Source organism: Sminthopsis crassicaudata, chromosome 4, assembly GCF_048593235.1.
Source record: "Sminthopsis crassicaudata isolate SCR6 chromosome 4, ASM4859323v1, whole genome shotgun sequence".
NCBI classification, from domain to species: domain Eukaryota; kingdom Metazoa; phylum Chordata; class Mammalia; order Dasyuromorphia; family Dasyuridae; genus Sminthopsis; species Sminthopsis crassicaudata.
Window position 1 is genome coordinate 240939514 of NC_133620.1, and position 15150 is coordinate 240954663.

Below are 15150 nucleotides of genomic sequence, written 5' to 3' on the forward strand. Positions count from 1 at the left end.
GTTCCCTCTCTTTTGCCAGTAACTGAGCCCCAGAGACATTGAGCAAAAGATATAGGTAGCTGATGCCTGACAACTCTACCAAATCAGCATAGTGCTCTGGGATGACCAATATGATGAATGAGGCAATGATTTTATCTTTTATTCAGGAAACTTTGACTTACTGTGCAAAATCTTCACTAGTACTACTTAACTAAAGCAAAATAAACCCCTATGAATCAAATAAGTTTCTAACAGAGGAGAAAAGAAACAAGCACTTATTAAGCATCTACTTGATACAGTGCCAAACACTGTAAATGTTTTGCAAATATGATTTCATTTGATGCTCACAGTAATGCTGGGAGGTAGGTGGTATTATTGTCCCAATTTTGCAATTGGGAAAACCAAGGCAGACAGAAGTTAAGTGACTTGTTTAGGGTCACAGAGCTTGTAAATAAGTGCCTGAGACTGGATATAAGTGTCTGAGGCTAGATTTGAAGTCAAATCCTTGTGACTCCAGGTCTAGCTCTCTATGAAGCCATTGAACATCAGAGGATTAAACACTGAAATAGAAAATTTGGTGTCTCCTTTGGTAGACTTATGACTGTTATTTTCTCCCTTACTGCCTTGTGATAACACAGGTGAGGGAAAGGAAGGAGAAAAAAATGGAAAAAATAATTGACATAATAACTGTATTATATATTTTAAAAGAATAGCAAGTTATATATAGCAGATGTGCAGTTTCATGTGCAATCATCTTTTTTTTTGGTTACACTGTTATAGAAATGCTTATTTTATTCCATAGATTAAAAATAAAATTTAAAAAATTCAAGGTGTGGGAAAAATAAGAGAAAGTGCTAGAGTTTAAGCATTGGATTTTATTCTATTTAATTCAATTCCCTAAATATATTAAGCATTTTTTAAAACACTAAGGCACATGCCAAGTACTGGATAAAATAAAAATGGATTTCTGTCCTCTAAGAACTTATATTTTACTAAGTTCTATAATTTGCATACATATAAGTTTTTTATTATTTAATTAATATTTATCATTTAATACTTTATTTTTATTAGTTTTCTAATTTTAATTAAAAATTAAACTAAATATAAAATTAGAAAAAACAAAATAGAATAAGACAATAAAGGAAAATAAAAAGAAAAAACAAAACATTGTCAGCAGAATATCAAGGAGAATTCAAAACATATAAAAACACATAAATATTAAGATAATTGAGAAGCAAAGAAGCACAGGGAAATCTTTGTTTAGGAGGTGAAGGTTGTACTGAGGTGAAGGTTGTACTGAGCTTTGAAGGAAGCTGAGTATGTTAAGAGGGGAGGGTGAGGAAGGACTGTTTTTTTAAGCATGGGAATAGTTGAGACAAAGGCATTGAGATGGGAGAAGAAATATTGAGATGAGGTCAACTAGGCCACTCTGGTTGGATTATACATTGCAGGTAGGGAAGTTATATAAGACTTGAAAGGTAGGTTGCAGTCAGATTGTAGAGGATTTTAATTGCCAGGACAAGGAGTATGTGTTTTATTCTAAAGGTAATAGGGATCCAGGAAAGAATTTTAAGCAGGTGAGTGATGTAATCTAGCCTATGTTTTATGAAAATTATTCTGGCAATTGTATGGAGATTGGATGAGAAAAAATGCTAACCTTGAAGGATGAATACCAATTAGAAGATTTTTGTAATAGTGTAGGCAAGAAGTGACATGAGCCTGAATCAGGATATTGTGGCAGGTAGAGAAAAGGGCCAAATATGACAAGATATTATTGGGGCCAAATGGACAAAATTTTTACTCAACTGTATGTGAGACAGGATGAGACAGAAAAAAACAGTCAAAGATGATTCTAAAGTCATAAATGTGGATGACTGGAAGAATAATGATGCTTTCAACAGTAATAGAGATGTTTGGAGAAGGAGTTTAAGGGAAAAGATGTCTTCCATTTAGAACACATGAGTTCAAAATGTTGACAGGACATTCAGATTTTTTAAGCAAATCTAATGGAGGTCAACTTTCTATTTTGATACTGAAGAATGCATACATATATAGGTGAGAGTGAGCATGAGTGTAAGATTGCCAAAGAAAACAAAGAACAGGGGCAGTTAGATGGCGCAGTGGATAGAGTACCAGCCCTGAAGTCAGGAGGACCTGAGTTCAAATTTGACCTCAGACACTTAACACTTCCTAGCTGTGTGACCCTGGGCAAGTCACTTAAACCCAACTGCCTTAGCAAAAAAAAAAAAAAAAAAAAAAAAAAAAAAAAGAAAGAAAATAAAGAATAGATCCATAGTGATGAGGTATGTTTTCATTTATGAAAAAAGGGTTTTGATAAATTATGATGATACATTTAACCATCCTAGGAGTATTTGTGGTAGAAGTTCTTGGTCACATTAGTGTTGGGGAAAGGACTAATCCTTTTGTTATAAGCTAATAATTTCTTTTATTCAGTGTATTCAATGTAGAGATTATTTTTTAGGAAATGAATTGAAACAGTATATATGAATTAATATAATGATGGGTCCTCTTTTAAGAGGTCTTATTCTTTATAGCTTGAGAAGCTTTTATGTTACATATGAGATTTCACCAAAATATTTTTATATGGTAGAACAATTTAAAGGCACTCTGATTTTATGTAAAAATAGTTTTTCTTAAGCAGACGTGTATGAATATGCATAAGAAGACATGATAGAGATATCTTTTACTTCTGTTCTTTAATTTTTCTTAAGCCTTTTTTTTCCCCAAGGAGGAGGCAGAGAGTTGGAGTAGAAAAAACAGTCCTTTGAGTCCTAGGAAATTACTAGTATAGAAAATCTCTTCAGTGAGATGAATTAGAATTGGTCTATAACTCATGAGATGAGACTAGAACTCAAGACATTTAACTTCTAGTCTTATTCTATTTCTTCTCCACCAAATTGACATATTCTGTCTTTAGGTGTACAATTAGATGCCTACCACTTTCAAGCTGGTTGGTCGGACATTTTTACCTTTTGTAATCTGTTAGTTAAATATGATATTTTCTCCTATTTTGATCTGAACCCTGGCTTTGAGATCAAATTTCCTTGACCTTTAAAATGGAAGGTTTACATTTTCCATTTAGAATGTTTGATAGTGAGCGAATACAGTCATTCATTTGTCTCAGGGTCTTAGTACTTTTACAAGTGAAATCTCTTTCATCTTTGCACTTTAGAAATGGAGTCATTGAGAGATGTTCTTTGTAAAATATCAAGAAGAGAAAGGCCTTTCATTTAACTCTTACCTTTTATAAAATAAAAATCTCTGCTTCTGTACAGTAACAACTTTTTTCAGATTGATTCATTTAATGAATCGATATCAACAAATATACAGTGTGGAAAACAGTTTTTGTAATTCTAGAAGCTCAGAATTTTGAGAGATTTTTGCTCTTATTCAAAAATAGTGTGTGAGTGCATGTGCATGCTTGCATGTGTGTATGAGAGAGAGTGAGAGAGAGAGAGAGAGAGATTAAAGGAAGGAGGGAGGAAGGGAGAGACAGTTAGAGATAGAGAGCCACACACAGAGAAGAAGACTGAGACTCACACAGAACGAGTCATACACACAAACAGAGACACATATAGAAAGACACACATACAAACAGACACATTCACAGAGAGAAAGCCATTAAAATATATATGAAAAAAGATTTAAAAATATACATTCAAAAAAGTATAGGTACATCATCAATCAAAATAGTATCACTACAAATAAACAAGTCAATGAAAGCATGTTGATTTCCCTTGGGATGTCACAGATATGACCTTTTAAGAAAACACTATGTGGGTTATTCTGGTAAAAGAAACAAGCTGGTGACTAAGTGAGAGGCATATTAAGAGTTTCCCACATACTGTTTAACACACAATACAGTGATTCTTATTAATAGGGAAGAAAAAAAAGGAATGCTAATAGGAAAGGAGGATAAAGATTCTGCCAGGTTGAGCCCACTAGAAATTGAATTTTAATGGAAAGAATTCATTTGTGTGCCTTAGTAATTTAAATACATTAGAATTCTCTAAAAAAAAGAGTAAAGGAAAAAATATCACAAATGAATAAAAATTTGTAGCTTTCAAGGTTTGGTTAATCAATTGTCTTCCTTTTGCTGGCAAGAAAAACCTTCTGTTTTCTCAGTTTACACAGTTTATCTTCCCATGAGTCATCTATTTTCATTTGCCTCGTACACAAAAAGGTATTTTAAGCAACCATTTTTGTCAGTTTAACTGCCCTTTTTCAAAAAGGTTTTTTATTTAGTTGTATGTGAGTTTGTGCGCATGTGTTTCTCTCTCTCTCTCTCTCTCTCTCTCTCTCTCTCTCTCTCTCTCTCTCTCTCTCTCTCTCTCTCTCTCTCTTTCTCTCTCTCCTGTGTGTGTGTGTGTGTGTATGCACAATGCAAAATGTCCATTAGTGCTTGAGTGTGTTGAGAGTGTTGGGAGTTAGGAGAAAATAATAGAAGAAAATTAAATGATTATATTAACAGAGGACTTGTGGTTATGGCATATTCTAATGTCTATTTATTCTCTTGGTTAAAAGAAAAAAAGTTTCAAGTTAAATCAAGATTCTTAACTTTTTTTCTGTGTCATAGATCCTTCAGGCAGTCTGGTGAAGCTTATGGACTCCATCTCAGAATAACATATAAAAAATCTTATATTATTTAAAACATTTTACATTTAAATGCATAAAATGAATATATAGGCTTCCAAAGAAAACTAATTCTATTGAAATATAGTTATCTATCATCAATTCATTTATCTATTTACATTCTACTTATGTATCCATCTATCTTTTTCTTTCTTTCCTTGAATCTAACCATTCATTTATCTCTTTATTTAAATATTGACCTATATATATCCATCTCTCTCTCTACCTCTTTCTTCATCCATATTTACCTATTTACTTATCTACCTATTTTTCCATCCATCTATATATATTTTTCTATCTTTCCATACATCCATTTATCTATCTTTCCATCCATCCAAGTTCACAGATCAGGTTAGGAACTCTTGAGTTAAAGAATTCTGATTTTTTGCTCTCTGAACTAATGAAATTCTAGATTCAGAACTTGAGTCAGTCAATAAACATTTATTAAGTACCCACTCGGTGCCAGTTATTGTGTCATGCCCTGGATATATTATCATTGTGTGGAAGGTTCATCTTGAAAATCACCTCCTATTTAAAGTTTTTCCTGATCAGCTCTAGTTGTTCTAGCCTTTCTCTGTGAAGTTACTTTCTACCTATTCTGTATGTTGCTCCTATGTAGCTATTTATATAAAATTGCTTTCCCCATTGGACCGTCTGCTTCTTGAAGGGCCTTGCCTTGTTTTTGCTTCTTTGCATCTGAAGCACTTGGTATAATGCCAGACACATATTAGGAGGTTAGTAAGTGCTATTGATTGAAAAAAAAATACCATCCTTGGAGCTTAAGCTCTGACAAGTCTAACCAACTTGGATAAGTTTTATATATAGGCCTAATTAAAACCTATGTCTGCTATCTGAGGGCTACCTTAGATCATTGCAGAAAGGATCTTCACCAGAAGATTGATTATTATTAAGTGATTTTTTTTTTGCTGATATGAACTAGATAAAAATACAAAGGGTCTCTCAGTCCTATTCTTCAATGCTGATGGTATCAGAAGAGTAGGAAAAAAAGGGATGCAGATTAGACAGAAGCTAAGGATAATAGAGTTCTTAAATTATTTACAAATATTAGTTTGGTATTGTTATTCTGGAATTGCTAACATGCAATTTTTATCCCCTGATTGTTAAAAACATCCTATCAGAGGAAAGAAACCATATCCATATTGACATTCTTGACATAACAAAATCAATTATAGATAAATAGAAGGATAATTTACAAGCTCTCTTTAGCCAGGCAAATAAAATCATTATGATGAGGAAATCAAGGGATCAGAAATCACCTCATTCATAAAGTGTTTTCTCTTCTTAGTCAAGACACATGGTATCCAAAGCACTACTAACTTCAATTATAACTTCATTTGCACAACATTATGAGGAAATATGATGGAAGAATAAAAATAGTATTTCTTTACAAAACATTAGAAGTCAATTGAAGGGAAAAAAGATCTACCCTTAATAAACAAGTAAAACAACTAACATTTATTAAGCACTTACCATGTAGAAGGCTCTGTGCTTGGTTCTGGGCTTATGAGGACAAAAATAAAGCAATTTCTGTCTTCAAGGACTTATTTTGAATCAGGTGAAGCAATCTATACATTTATAAGTTCATATTAGAAATAAACAAAATAATCCTCATTACTTAGCACAGTGCCTGGCACATACTAGGCAGTTAATAAAAATATGTATCATACTGGGATGTTATATTGTGTTATGTTATCTCTTCTCTAAAAAAATATAATCTCCTTGAGAACAGGCACTGTCTTGTTCATCTCATTATTACCTAGTGTCTATCAGTGCTTATATTTTTTTGGTTAAAAAAGGAGAAATATACAAAATAAACACATGATGTTTAAATACAAAATATAGAAAATAAATACAAAGGGAAAGTTACTGAGACCAAGTTTAGCACATTATCCTGAGAATACTTGTAGATATTATTAGAAGATGAGAAGAAAACAAACAAACCAAAGCAGACATTAAAAAAACAGACCTGTTGGTATTTTTATAATACTTTATTCTCATCAATACTGATAAATGGACCCTACCAACTCAGTATCCAATTATAAGTACAATGGTATTTAAGATTATTTTTTATAAGTGTTGCTGGACCTGACTATATTAAAGTAAGAGAAATCTGCATTGGGGATAAAACAATTTTAAAGGTAATTTGGCACTGATTTTCAAGATATCTTAATGAGTAAAAAATTTGAAAATAATGGAGAAGATAACAGATTGGATTTTAGTAAAACAAGAGAAAATCCCAAGAAAGTGATCAAAAAACATGCCAGCAGTTCTAAACTATATGACTGCTTCTTTATCTATATAACACATTTAAGAGAATGGTCTGTGTATGCGTCAAAAGCTTTTATGATGAAAGGATAAGAAGAGGGTACATTACTTTTGTACATAATTTCTATATCAGATCATATCTTTCTAATCATATAACTGACTAAAATGTAGAAAACAAAAATTTTGCTCTACTATTTATTGATTAGAAAAATCTATTTCAACACAACAAGATATATCTTAAAATTTCTCTTTAAAGAATCTATCTACTATGCATATGGTAATTCATATAAGATTCTGTAACAGATGTGACCATGGAAAAACTTTGTTTTGTAATCTACTCTGAGTCAACATCAAGCAAGGCACAAAACAGGGAAACATATGCTCATTTAAGTCATTTGCAATTGCATGAAATACGTCTCTTGCATGAAATCTAAATAGAAGAAGAATTTCCTATTGATAGTAAGAAAGATTTCTTATAAATGGGGGATTTTTTCAAGTTTTCCAGTTCACAGATGCTATAAACTAATTATATCAAGGCCCAGAACATTTCAAAATTACCCAACTAAAATCTGTATCAAGGTCATGCTCTCAAGGACCATCTGGGATTAAAAATAGAAGAGTAAGACAGTCCCTAATTTTAAGGAACACACATTCCAATGGGAGAGACAAAACATATAGGTTTCATCTGCAAGTTAGATAGAAAGGCTTCATGGTCTACAGAGTGCAGCAGCAAAGCAGATGGCAATGATACTTCTTTAATGACATTTCTATTGATGTAAGACCATCATTTTCTGATGCAGGACCATCTGACAATGTCAAAGACTTTGTTGACATAATGAGCACAGAAATGTTCACAGTGAATTCAAGTAGGGTGGCAACATATTAACAATGCTGAAATGCAAAAAGAGTAATAGAAAAAGTTAGAAACATGATGTGTATGAAAATTGGGTGAGTCACAAATGAAATGAGGATGAGATACAAAAGACAATCTGATGCTGTACCTTTCATGGAATAGAAAAAGGATTAGACAATACTCTCCATGGAACTGGGGGGCAGGGGGATCCTTTATGGAAGGTTGACAGAAAGATGTGGGCAATAATCTCATGAGATGGAAAGGTATTGAAAAATTGCAATCTGCACAGGAAATGGTAGTATTAATTATGAATCCATCCATGAAGAATTCAAATATCGTGGTTTTGTAACCAAGGGCTTGAGTGAGGGATAACTGATTTTGACACACTGAAACTTGAGTAGAATTTCCAATCAATGAGATTGCGGATGTACTTGAGTATATGAATAATAGAGCTCTTTGTCTTTTGATTCAGATAGTAGAAAAACTTTTGCCAGTATTGAAATGTCAATTTATTTTAATTTTCTTTTTTCTTTTCTTTTTTAGTCTATAAGGTACAATAAAAGTTATTAATGATTTTTCTAGAGAATTCACCTTTGTGGGATAAATGTTTGCTGTGCTATAATGGATTTTTTGTGAAATCAAAGAAGTTTGTAAAAGTATTGGAGAATTGAAGATACTTTACATTTTCACAAAATACTTCCTATTTTATATGCTTAATCAAAAGATAATACACAAATAAGTATATAAGTATATTTACATTACAAAAAAATGAAAAGAAATAAAGTTTGTGAGCCTATAAGAGAATGAAAAGAAAAAAAACCCCACAGGATTTACAGATCTAGTCTGAACAATTCTAACACATTCCATTAGGAATAAATTTCTTCGCTGAGTCTTCTGATGCTTTATTTATTTATTTTTTTAGTGGAAGAAAGTTAAATAAAATAAAAACAAGGAAGAAACAACATAAGTAAAAAAAATATGCTTTAGTCTGTGTTCAGATGCCATTATTTCTTTCTCTGGAATGTATTATCATTCTTTTAAAAAAATGTTCAATTTTATTTTTGTTGACAATCGTAGGATGCTATATATCATCAGATAGCTATATTACCTCTTTTTTTGTAGATGGTAATTAAAAAGTTATTTTTCTTACCTTATGCTATAGATAGCACTTCTAGAAGTATATAAAATGATACTAGTATGATAAGAATAGAAATATTTTCTTGGATCCAATTTTTGTTAGAAAAGTGACTACATTTTCTTCATTAAAAATGACTCTAAAGTTCATGATTTAGATATAAAGGATGATAATGCAGGCAATTAGTAAAGTAAGGGATGGTCTACTTGTCAGATCTGTGGAGAAGGGAGGAACTTATGGCCAGAGAAGAATAGAAAATATTGTGAAATGCAAAATGAATAATTTTGATTACATTAAATTAAAAAGTTTTTGTACAAAGTCAATGTAACCAAGATTAGAAGGGAAACAGAAAACAGAAAAAATTTTTTTTTACAGCTACTGTATCTGATAAAGGCCTCATTTCTATATAGAACACAGTCATTCCCCAATTGTCAAATGGTCAAAGAATATGAAGAATTTTCAGATGAAGAAATGAAAGCCATTTAAAATCACATAAAAATGCTCTAAACCACTATTGATTAGAGAAATGCAAATTAGGACAACTCTGAGGAACTATTTCACATCTTTCAGATTGACTAAAATAAAAGGAAAAGATAATGATAAATGTTGAAGGGATGTGGGAAAACTGGAACACTAATGCATTGTAAGCAGAGTTGTGAAATAATACAACCATTCTGGAAAATAACTTAGAATCATGCCAAAGGAGTTATAAAACTGTGCATACCTTTTGATCCAGCAATCTTGACACTAGATTTGTATCCCAAACAGATAATAAAGGAAAAAGGACCCATATATGCAAAAATGTTTGTAGTAGCTCTTTTTTTGTAATGGCAAAGAACTTGAAGTTGAGGAGATGCCCATCAGTCGGGGAAGGGCCAGATAAACTATGGTATATGAATGTAATGTAATATTATTTTTCTGTAAGAAATGATGAGCAGATTTCAGAAAAGTCTGGAAAGACCTACATGAACTGATGCTGAGAAGAACCAGGAAAGCACAGAGAACAAGAAGATTATCTGATGATCAAATGTGATGGACTTGACTCTTCTCAATAATGTGGTGATTCAAGGCAATTCCAATAGACTTTGTGCTTTTTTTTTTTTTTTTTTTTTCCCTGAGGCTGGGGTTAAGTGACTTGCTCAGGGTCACACAGCTAGGAAGTGTTAAGTGTCTGAGATCAGATTTGAACTCTGGTCCTCCTGAATTCAAGGCTGGTGCTCTATCCACTGCGCCACCTAGCTGCCCCCAATAGACTTTGGATGGAAAATGCATCTACATCCAGAGAGAGAACTATGGAGATTGAATGTGGATAGAAGTATAGTATTTTCATTTTTAAATTTGTTTATTTTCTTGTGGCTTCCCTTCCCTCCTGATTTTTTTTTGTACAGCATGACAAATATGGAAATATGTTTAAAGGAATCCCTCGTTTTACATATCCAAACAATTACTAAAATGTTTACTTCCACAGTATATTGTGCATCCATTTCTTTCTCTATACTACTCCAATCACCACTCGAATTCAAACACATTGCCTCTTTCTTAAAAATACTGCAATGGGCTCCTAATTGTTCTCTCTGTCTTAAGTTTCAATTTTTTGGCCATAATAGTTCTTGAAGCCCTTGCCACTGGCCATCACTCTTTTCTTCTGTATTCTCTTTCTCTGTCTGCCTCTGTCTTTCTCTGTCTCTGTCTCTCAGTGACATTTTCCTTTTGGTTTATCCACAGAGTAATCAAACTGATTTTCATAAATTTGTGGGTGTGATCATGTCACTCTCTTAAAGAACCCCAGTGATTTCTGAATACCTTGAAGAATACAATCTAAACTTCTCTGTTTACCTATTAAAGTATTTCAAAACTTGGACTCTATCTACCTCCCACCCTTATTATGTAATAATGCTAATGTTCTTGCTGTAGTTCACTGCCTTTCTTTCTGTTGTTCACACATGACCCACCAGCTCCCATTTCTGCATCTTTGCACTGACTGTTCTCCTTGCCTGAAATTCATTCCCATTTCAACTTCACTGAATTTCTTGTTTCCTTCAAAATGCTGCTCATATGACACAGTCTACTTGAAGTCTTTTCTTTAAGGCCATTTCTTATATTCTCAGTTTCTAATGCTCCCTCTCCAGATTTACTTTGTATTTTTAAAATATTCATCTTGGACTTAAATACATAAAGACAAAAAAGAACATTTCCATGTATATAGCACAACATAAAAAGAGGATCATTATAAAAATCATGAATTTACATTTCAGACTATTTACTTTTTTTTGAAAAACTATATAATAAATATTATACATTATTTTCAAAGCTATTCTGCTTTCTATTCTTCCTTCAAAAATTTCTTTTATTTTCTGCTATGCATTTTTATATTTTTCTTTCCTTTGCCCTACCCTAGAGATGGTTACCATTATATACAAAATATATGTAAATATACAAATATATATGTATATATATACATATATATGTATATATATATACATACATGCATATATACCATACTATACATCTACTTATTAGTTCTTTCTTTGGAGGCAGATAGCATCTTTATTCCTAGGTCTTTCGTAGTTGTTTTGAATGTTATAATACTTAAAATGAATTAGTTGTATTTTAAAAAATATGCTTTGTATTTATTCATCCATGCATCCATCTATCTTTCTGTTTTTCTATGTTAAATGTTGTTTCCTCCAATAAAATATGATATCCTTGAGGACAGCAACTAGTTTATTATTGTCTTTGTATCTCTAGTGTCAGACATAATGTCTGGCATGCAGTAGGTACTTAATAAATACTGATTGCTTGATGACTATTAAGCAATTGAGAGATTGAGATCTGCCCAAGTAGAGAGTATATTCATGTCAAGGAAATACCAGTTTTCTGAAATATTACAGCATTCATATATTACAGAGAAATTTTAAGGGTTCAAATGATCAAGTTCGCTTTTTATGCTCAAATATGTACAAATATGTATATATATGGGTATAGATAGATCTCTATTTTTTATTTTGCATGTCTGTTTTATTTTCATGCCACTGTTATGTATCATTTGTTTATCCTTAACATGGTACATATATACTAAACTTGTCTCCCTGAAGTTAGTAACCTTTAATGGAAATATTCACAAACAACATTGCATAGCACTCATTTAATGAAAATGATTATTTTGATACTTACCGTGCCCCACCAGAGAGCATCTGCATAAGTAGAAAACTGTTTATTTGCATCCTTTTCCACCAGGTAGACAAGGAAAGATGAAAAAATAAGAACCAAAAATCCTATGTACCAAGCTGTGATTAATTCCTAAATACAAAAGGAATGAAAAAATTTTAAATAGGAAAGATAAAAAAGAAATATATATGTGTATTTATATGTGAAGGAGGTCTATGATTATGAAAAACTTCTGATATGGAAACTCCCTTCATCAATGTAGACCATAATCAACTTATGATTTAATACGTAAGTGCTAGAGCACAAATAAGTTGTTATTTGCCCACTTCAGTTAATAAATGTCAAATGAAGAATTTGAAACCAAGTTTTCCATATCCAAGCTCAACATTCTGTTTAATATACCAAACTGAATCTTATATTTAATTATAGATGGAGAATTTTTAGTTGTACAGATTACATCAACAAAGGCACTTACTTACATTCCACATTACAGTGCATGAGGTCGGTATATTATTTATGATTAAATTTTGAGAAAAACATTACTGACCAACATGTAGCAGACCAGCATTAATCAGCATCTAACATCTGGATTTAGAATTAAATTTAATATGTTTATTTGTTAATTTAATTACGTATTGTAAAAAACAGTTGACATTTCACATTTACATAATGCTTTAAGGATTATAAAATGCTTTCTTTATAGTGTCCTTATGTTGTAGATGTATATATAATATCTATATAATATAATTTTTCATTGTACATATGGGAAAACAGGCTCTGGAAGGGTGATTTCAGGGGATTTGAATCTATGGTTTCACATTCAATCTTATTTTCCACTATGCCATATATTGGATGAAATGTTTGAACAAATCTTGACCTGTGATGCAAAAACCAAACTTACCTTGCTGTGAGCATAGACAACTGAACCTAATAATTTCCAAGTTCCTCCTCTTCGGTCCATACGCACCATGCGGAGGATCTGTAGGAAACGAAGACTTCTGAGTGCGGATGTTGCAAAAATATTACCCTGAGTTTTTGCAGAAACAACTGCTATTGAAGCGATGAGAACAATGGTATCTGAAAGAAACATGGGACAGTGGCCATTAGTGGAATAATCCAGAATTTTTTGATTTCAAGCAAACATTTTTGACCAAATCCTTTTGCCTTTGTTTAACCACAGAATTATCGAAACTTCAGCTTTTATCTCTTGTACTGTTGAGATTACTCAGATGGCATTTATGCTATCAGAAATAAATCAAAGTTGTTGTAGGCAGAGGCTTTATTCTTTTCTCTGACTCAAGCATGAACTTTTTCATTTGCCCTAGTCAGGCTAGAACCACAAAACATCTAATCCTCAATAAGCTAGCTAACAAGTCTGGGTGTTTCTGCATAATATTAGATGATTCAACTAAAGTTGAATATGAATATGAATATATCATCTTGAGCTTTTAGAGTACTGGACTTGGAGGCAGGAAGTACTGATTTTATTTTATTTTTTTCTCAATAGCATTTCACTTTTTCAAATACGTATAAAGGTAATTGCTAACATTCATATTTGTAAGATTTTGTATTCCAATTTTTTCTCCTTCCCTCCTTTATCTCCCCCCTCTCCAAGTCAGCAAGCAATCTGATATAGGTTAAACTTATGTAATCCTTTTAAATATATTTCCATATTTATTATGTTGTACAAGAAAAATCAGAACAAAAGGGGGAAAACTATGAGAAAGAAAAAGCAAACAAATAAAACAAATAAAAAAGGTGAAAGTACTATGCTTCTATGTACATTCAATATCCATAGTTCTCTCTCTGAATGTGAATAGCATTTCTATTCCAAGTCTATTGGACTTAAGGGAGACCTAATTTTAAATCCAGGCTGAGACATTTACTACCTATGTGACTCTAGGCAAAACACTTAAACTCTGTCTGCAACAGTTTCCTTATCAGTAAAATGGGGGATAATAACAATGTTTAATTTAGAGAGTTGATAGAATTGGATAAGATATATTCATAAGGTAAGTTGCAAATCCTAAAGATTTATATAAATGACAGCTTTATATAAATGATTCTTATTAAAATAACACTGTTGGAAAACCAGCCATTGGAAACTTTCAATGAGTTGAGGTCCCTTCTGGAATTTCAGTGCCAGGGTAAGATACTAGCAGAGGGTTATTCTCATAGACTTAATCATTAATATACATATTCAGCATGTAAGCAATATATTTTAATAGTAATTTATACATCAATATAGAAAATGTATTTAAATACATAACTATGTCTTACACATCCACATTTCAATTTCTAAAATATGCAGGCACCTTGAAACTAGGGAAACAAGATGAATAAAAAAAGAGAAAATATCTTAGGAAAGACAAAAAAAAAAAAGAATCTAGTATCCTTAATGGTGAAATCTTTCTGGAGGGACAGGTACTTTATAGTAGAAGAAATGGAGCTGAATAGTTATCATGAAAATTTTTACTTAAATTAATTTGGCCCCAATATTCTCAAATAAAATTATATTTCTGCTTTGAGAGGACTATGTCATACAGAGCTTTCATGCACAAAAACAATGTTAGACTTCGAGATTACCACATTTAGAATCCTGTGATCTTCCAGTTTATTTTATTTTTTTTTCTGAGGCTGGGGTTAAGTGACTTGCCCAGGGTCACACAGCTAGGATGTGTTAAGTGTCTGAGACTAGATTTGAACTCAGGTCCTCCTGAATTCAAGGCTAGTGCTCTATTCACTGTGCCACTTTTCAGCTCAAATTTTTTTTTGTAATGACTGAGAAATGTACAGTATTCAAGTGAGGAGGAGAAGAGTACTCTTTTGCAACATTTTTGATTTTTCTATGAATAGTCCCTTGAAGAAGTGTGTGTTAGGTATTAGGCCAACTGAAGGAAATGGCTGGGACCATCCTGAGACATAATGCTTGAGGACCTTTTGTCCATTTCCTCCTATCAGTTTTCTATGTGTGTTATGGGATTATAAGTCAATGGAAATAATAATAATAATAGCTAGTATATGATTTTATTAATATTATTATATAATAATATTGTTGTATAATTATATTATTAAT

At 32.0% G+C, this 15150-nt stretch overlaps 1 protein-coding gene across 1 annotated transcript in view; it reads right to left on the bottom strand.

The window, feature by feature from the left end:
• The window catches only part of KCNQ5 (potassium voltage-gated channel subfamily Q member 5), a 628906-nt gene that overhangs the window by 93889 nt on the left and 519867 nt on the right, over window positions 1-15150 (bottom strand). The window contains exons 4-5 of the mRNA XM_074310500.1: window positions 12976-13151; window positions 12081-12206 (exon numbers count right to left, since the gene is read on the bottom strand). Coding sequence (XP_074166601.1) covers window positions 12081-12206; window positions 12976-13151 — 302 coding nt within the window. The remainder of the gene's footprint in view (window positions 1-12080; window positions 12207-12975; window positions 13152-15150) is intronic.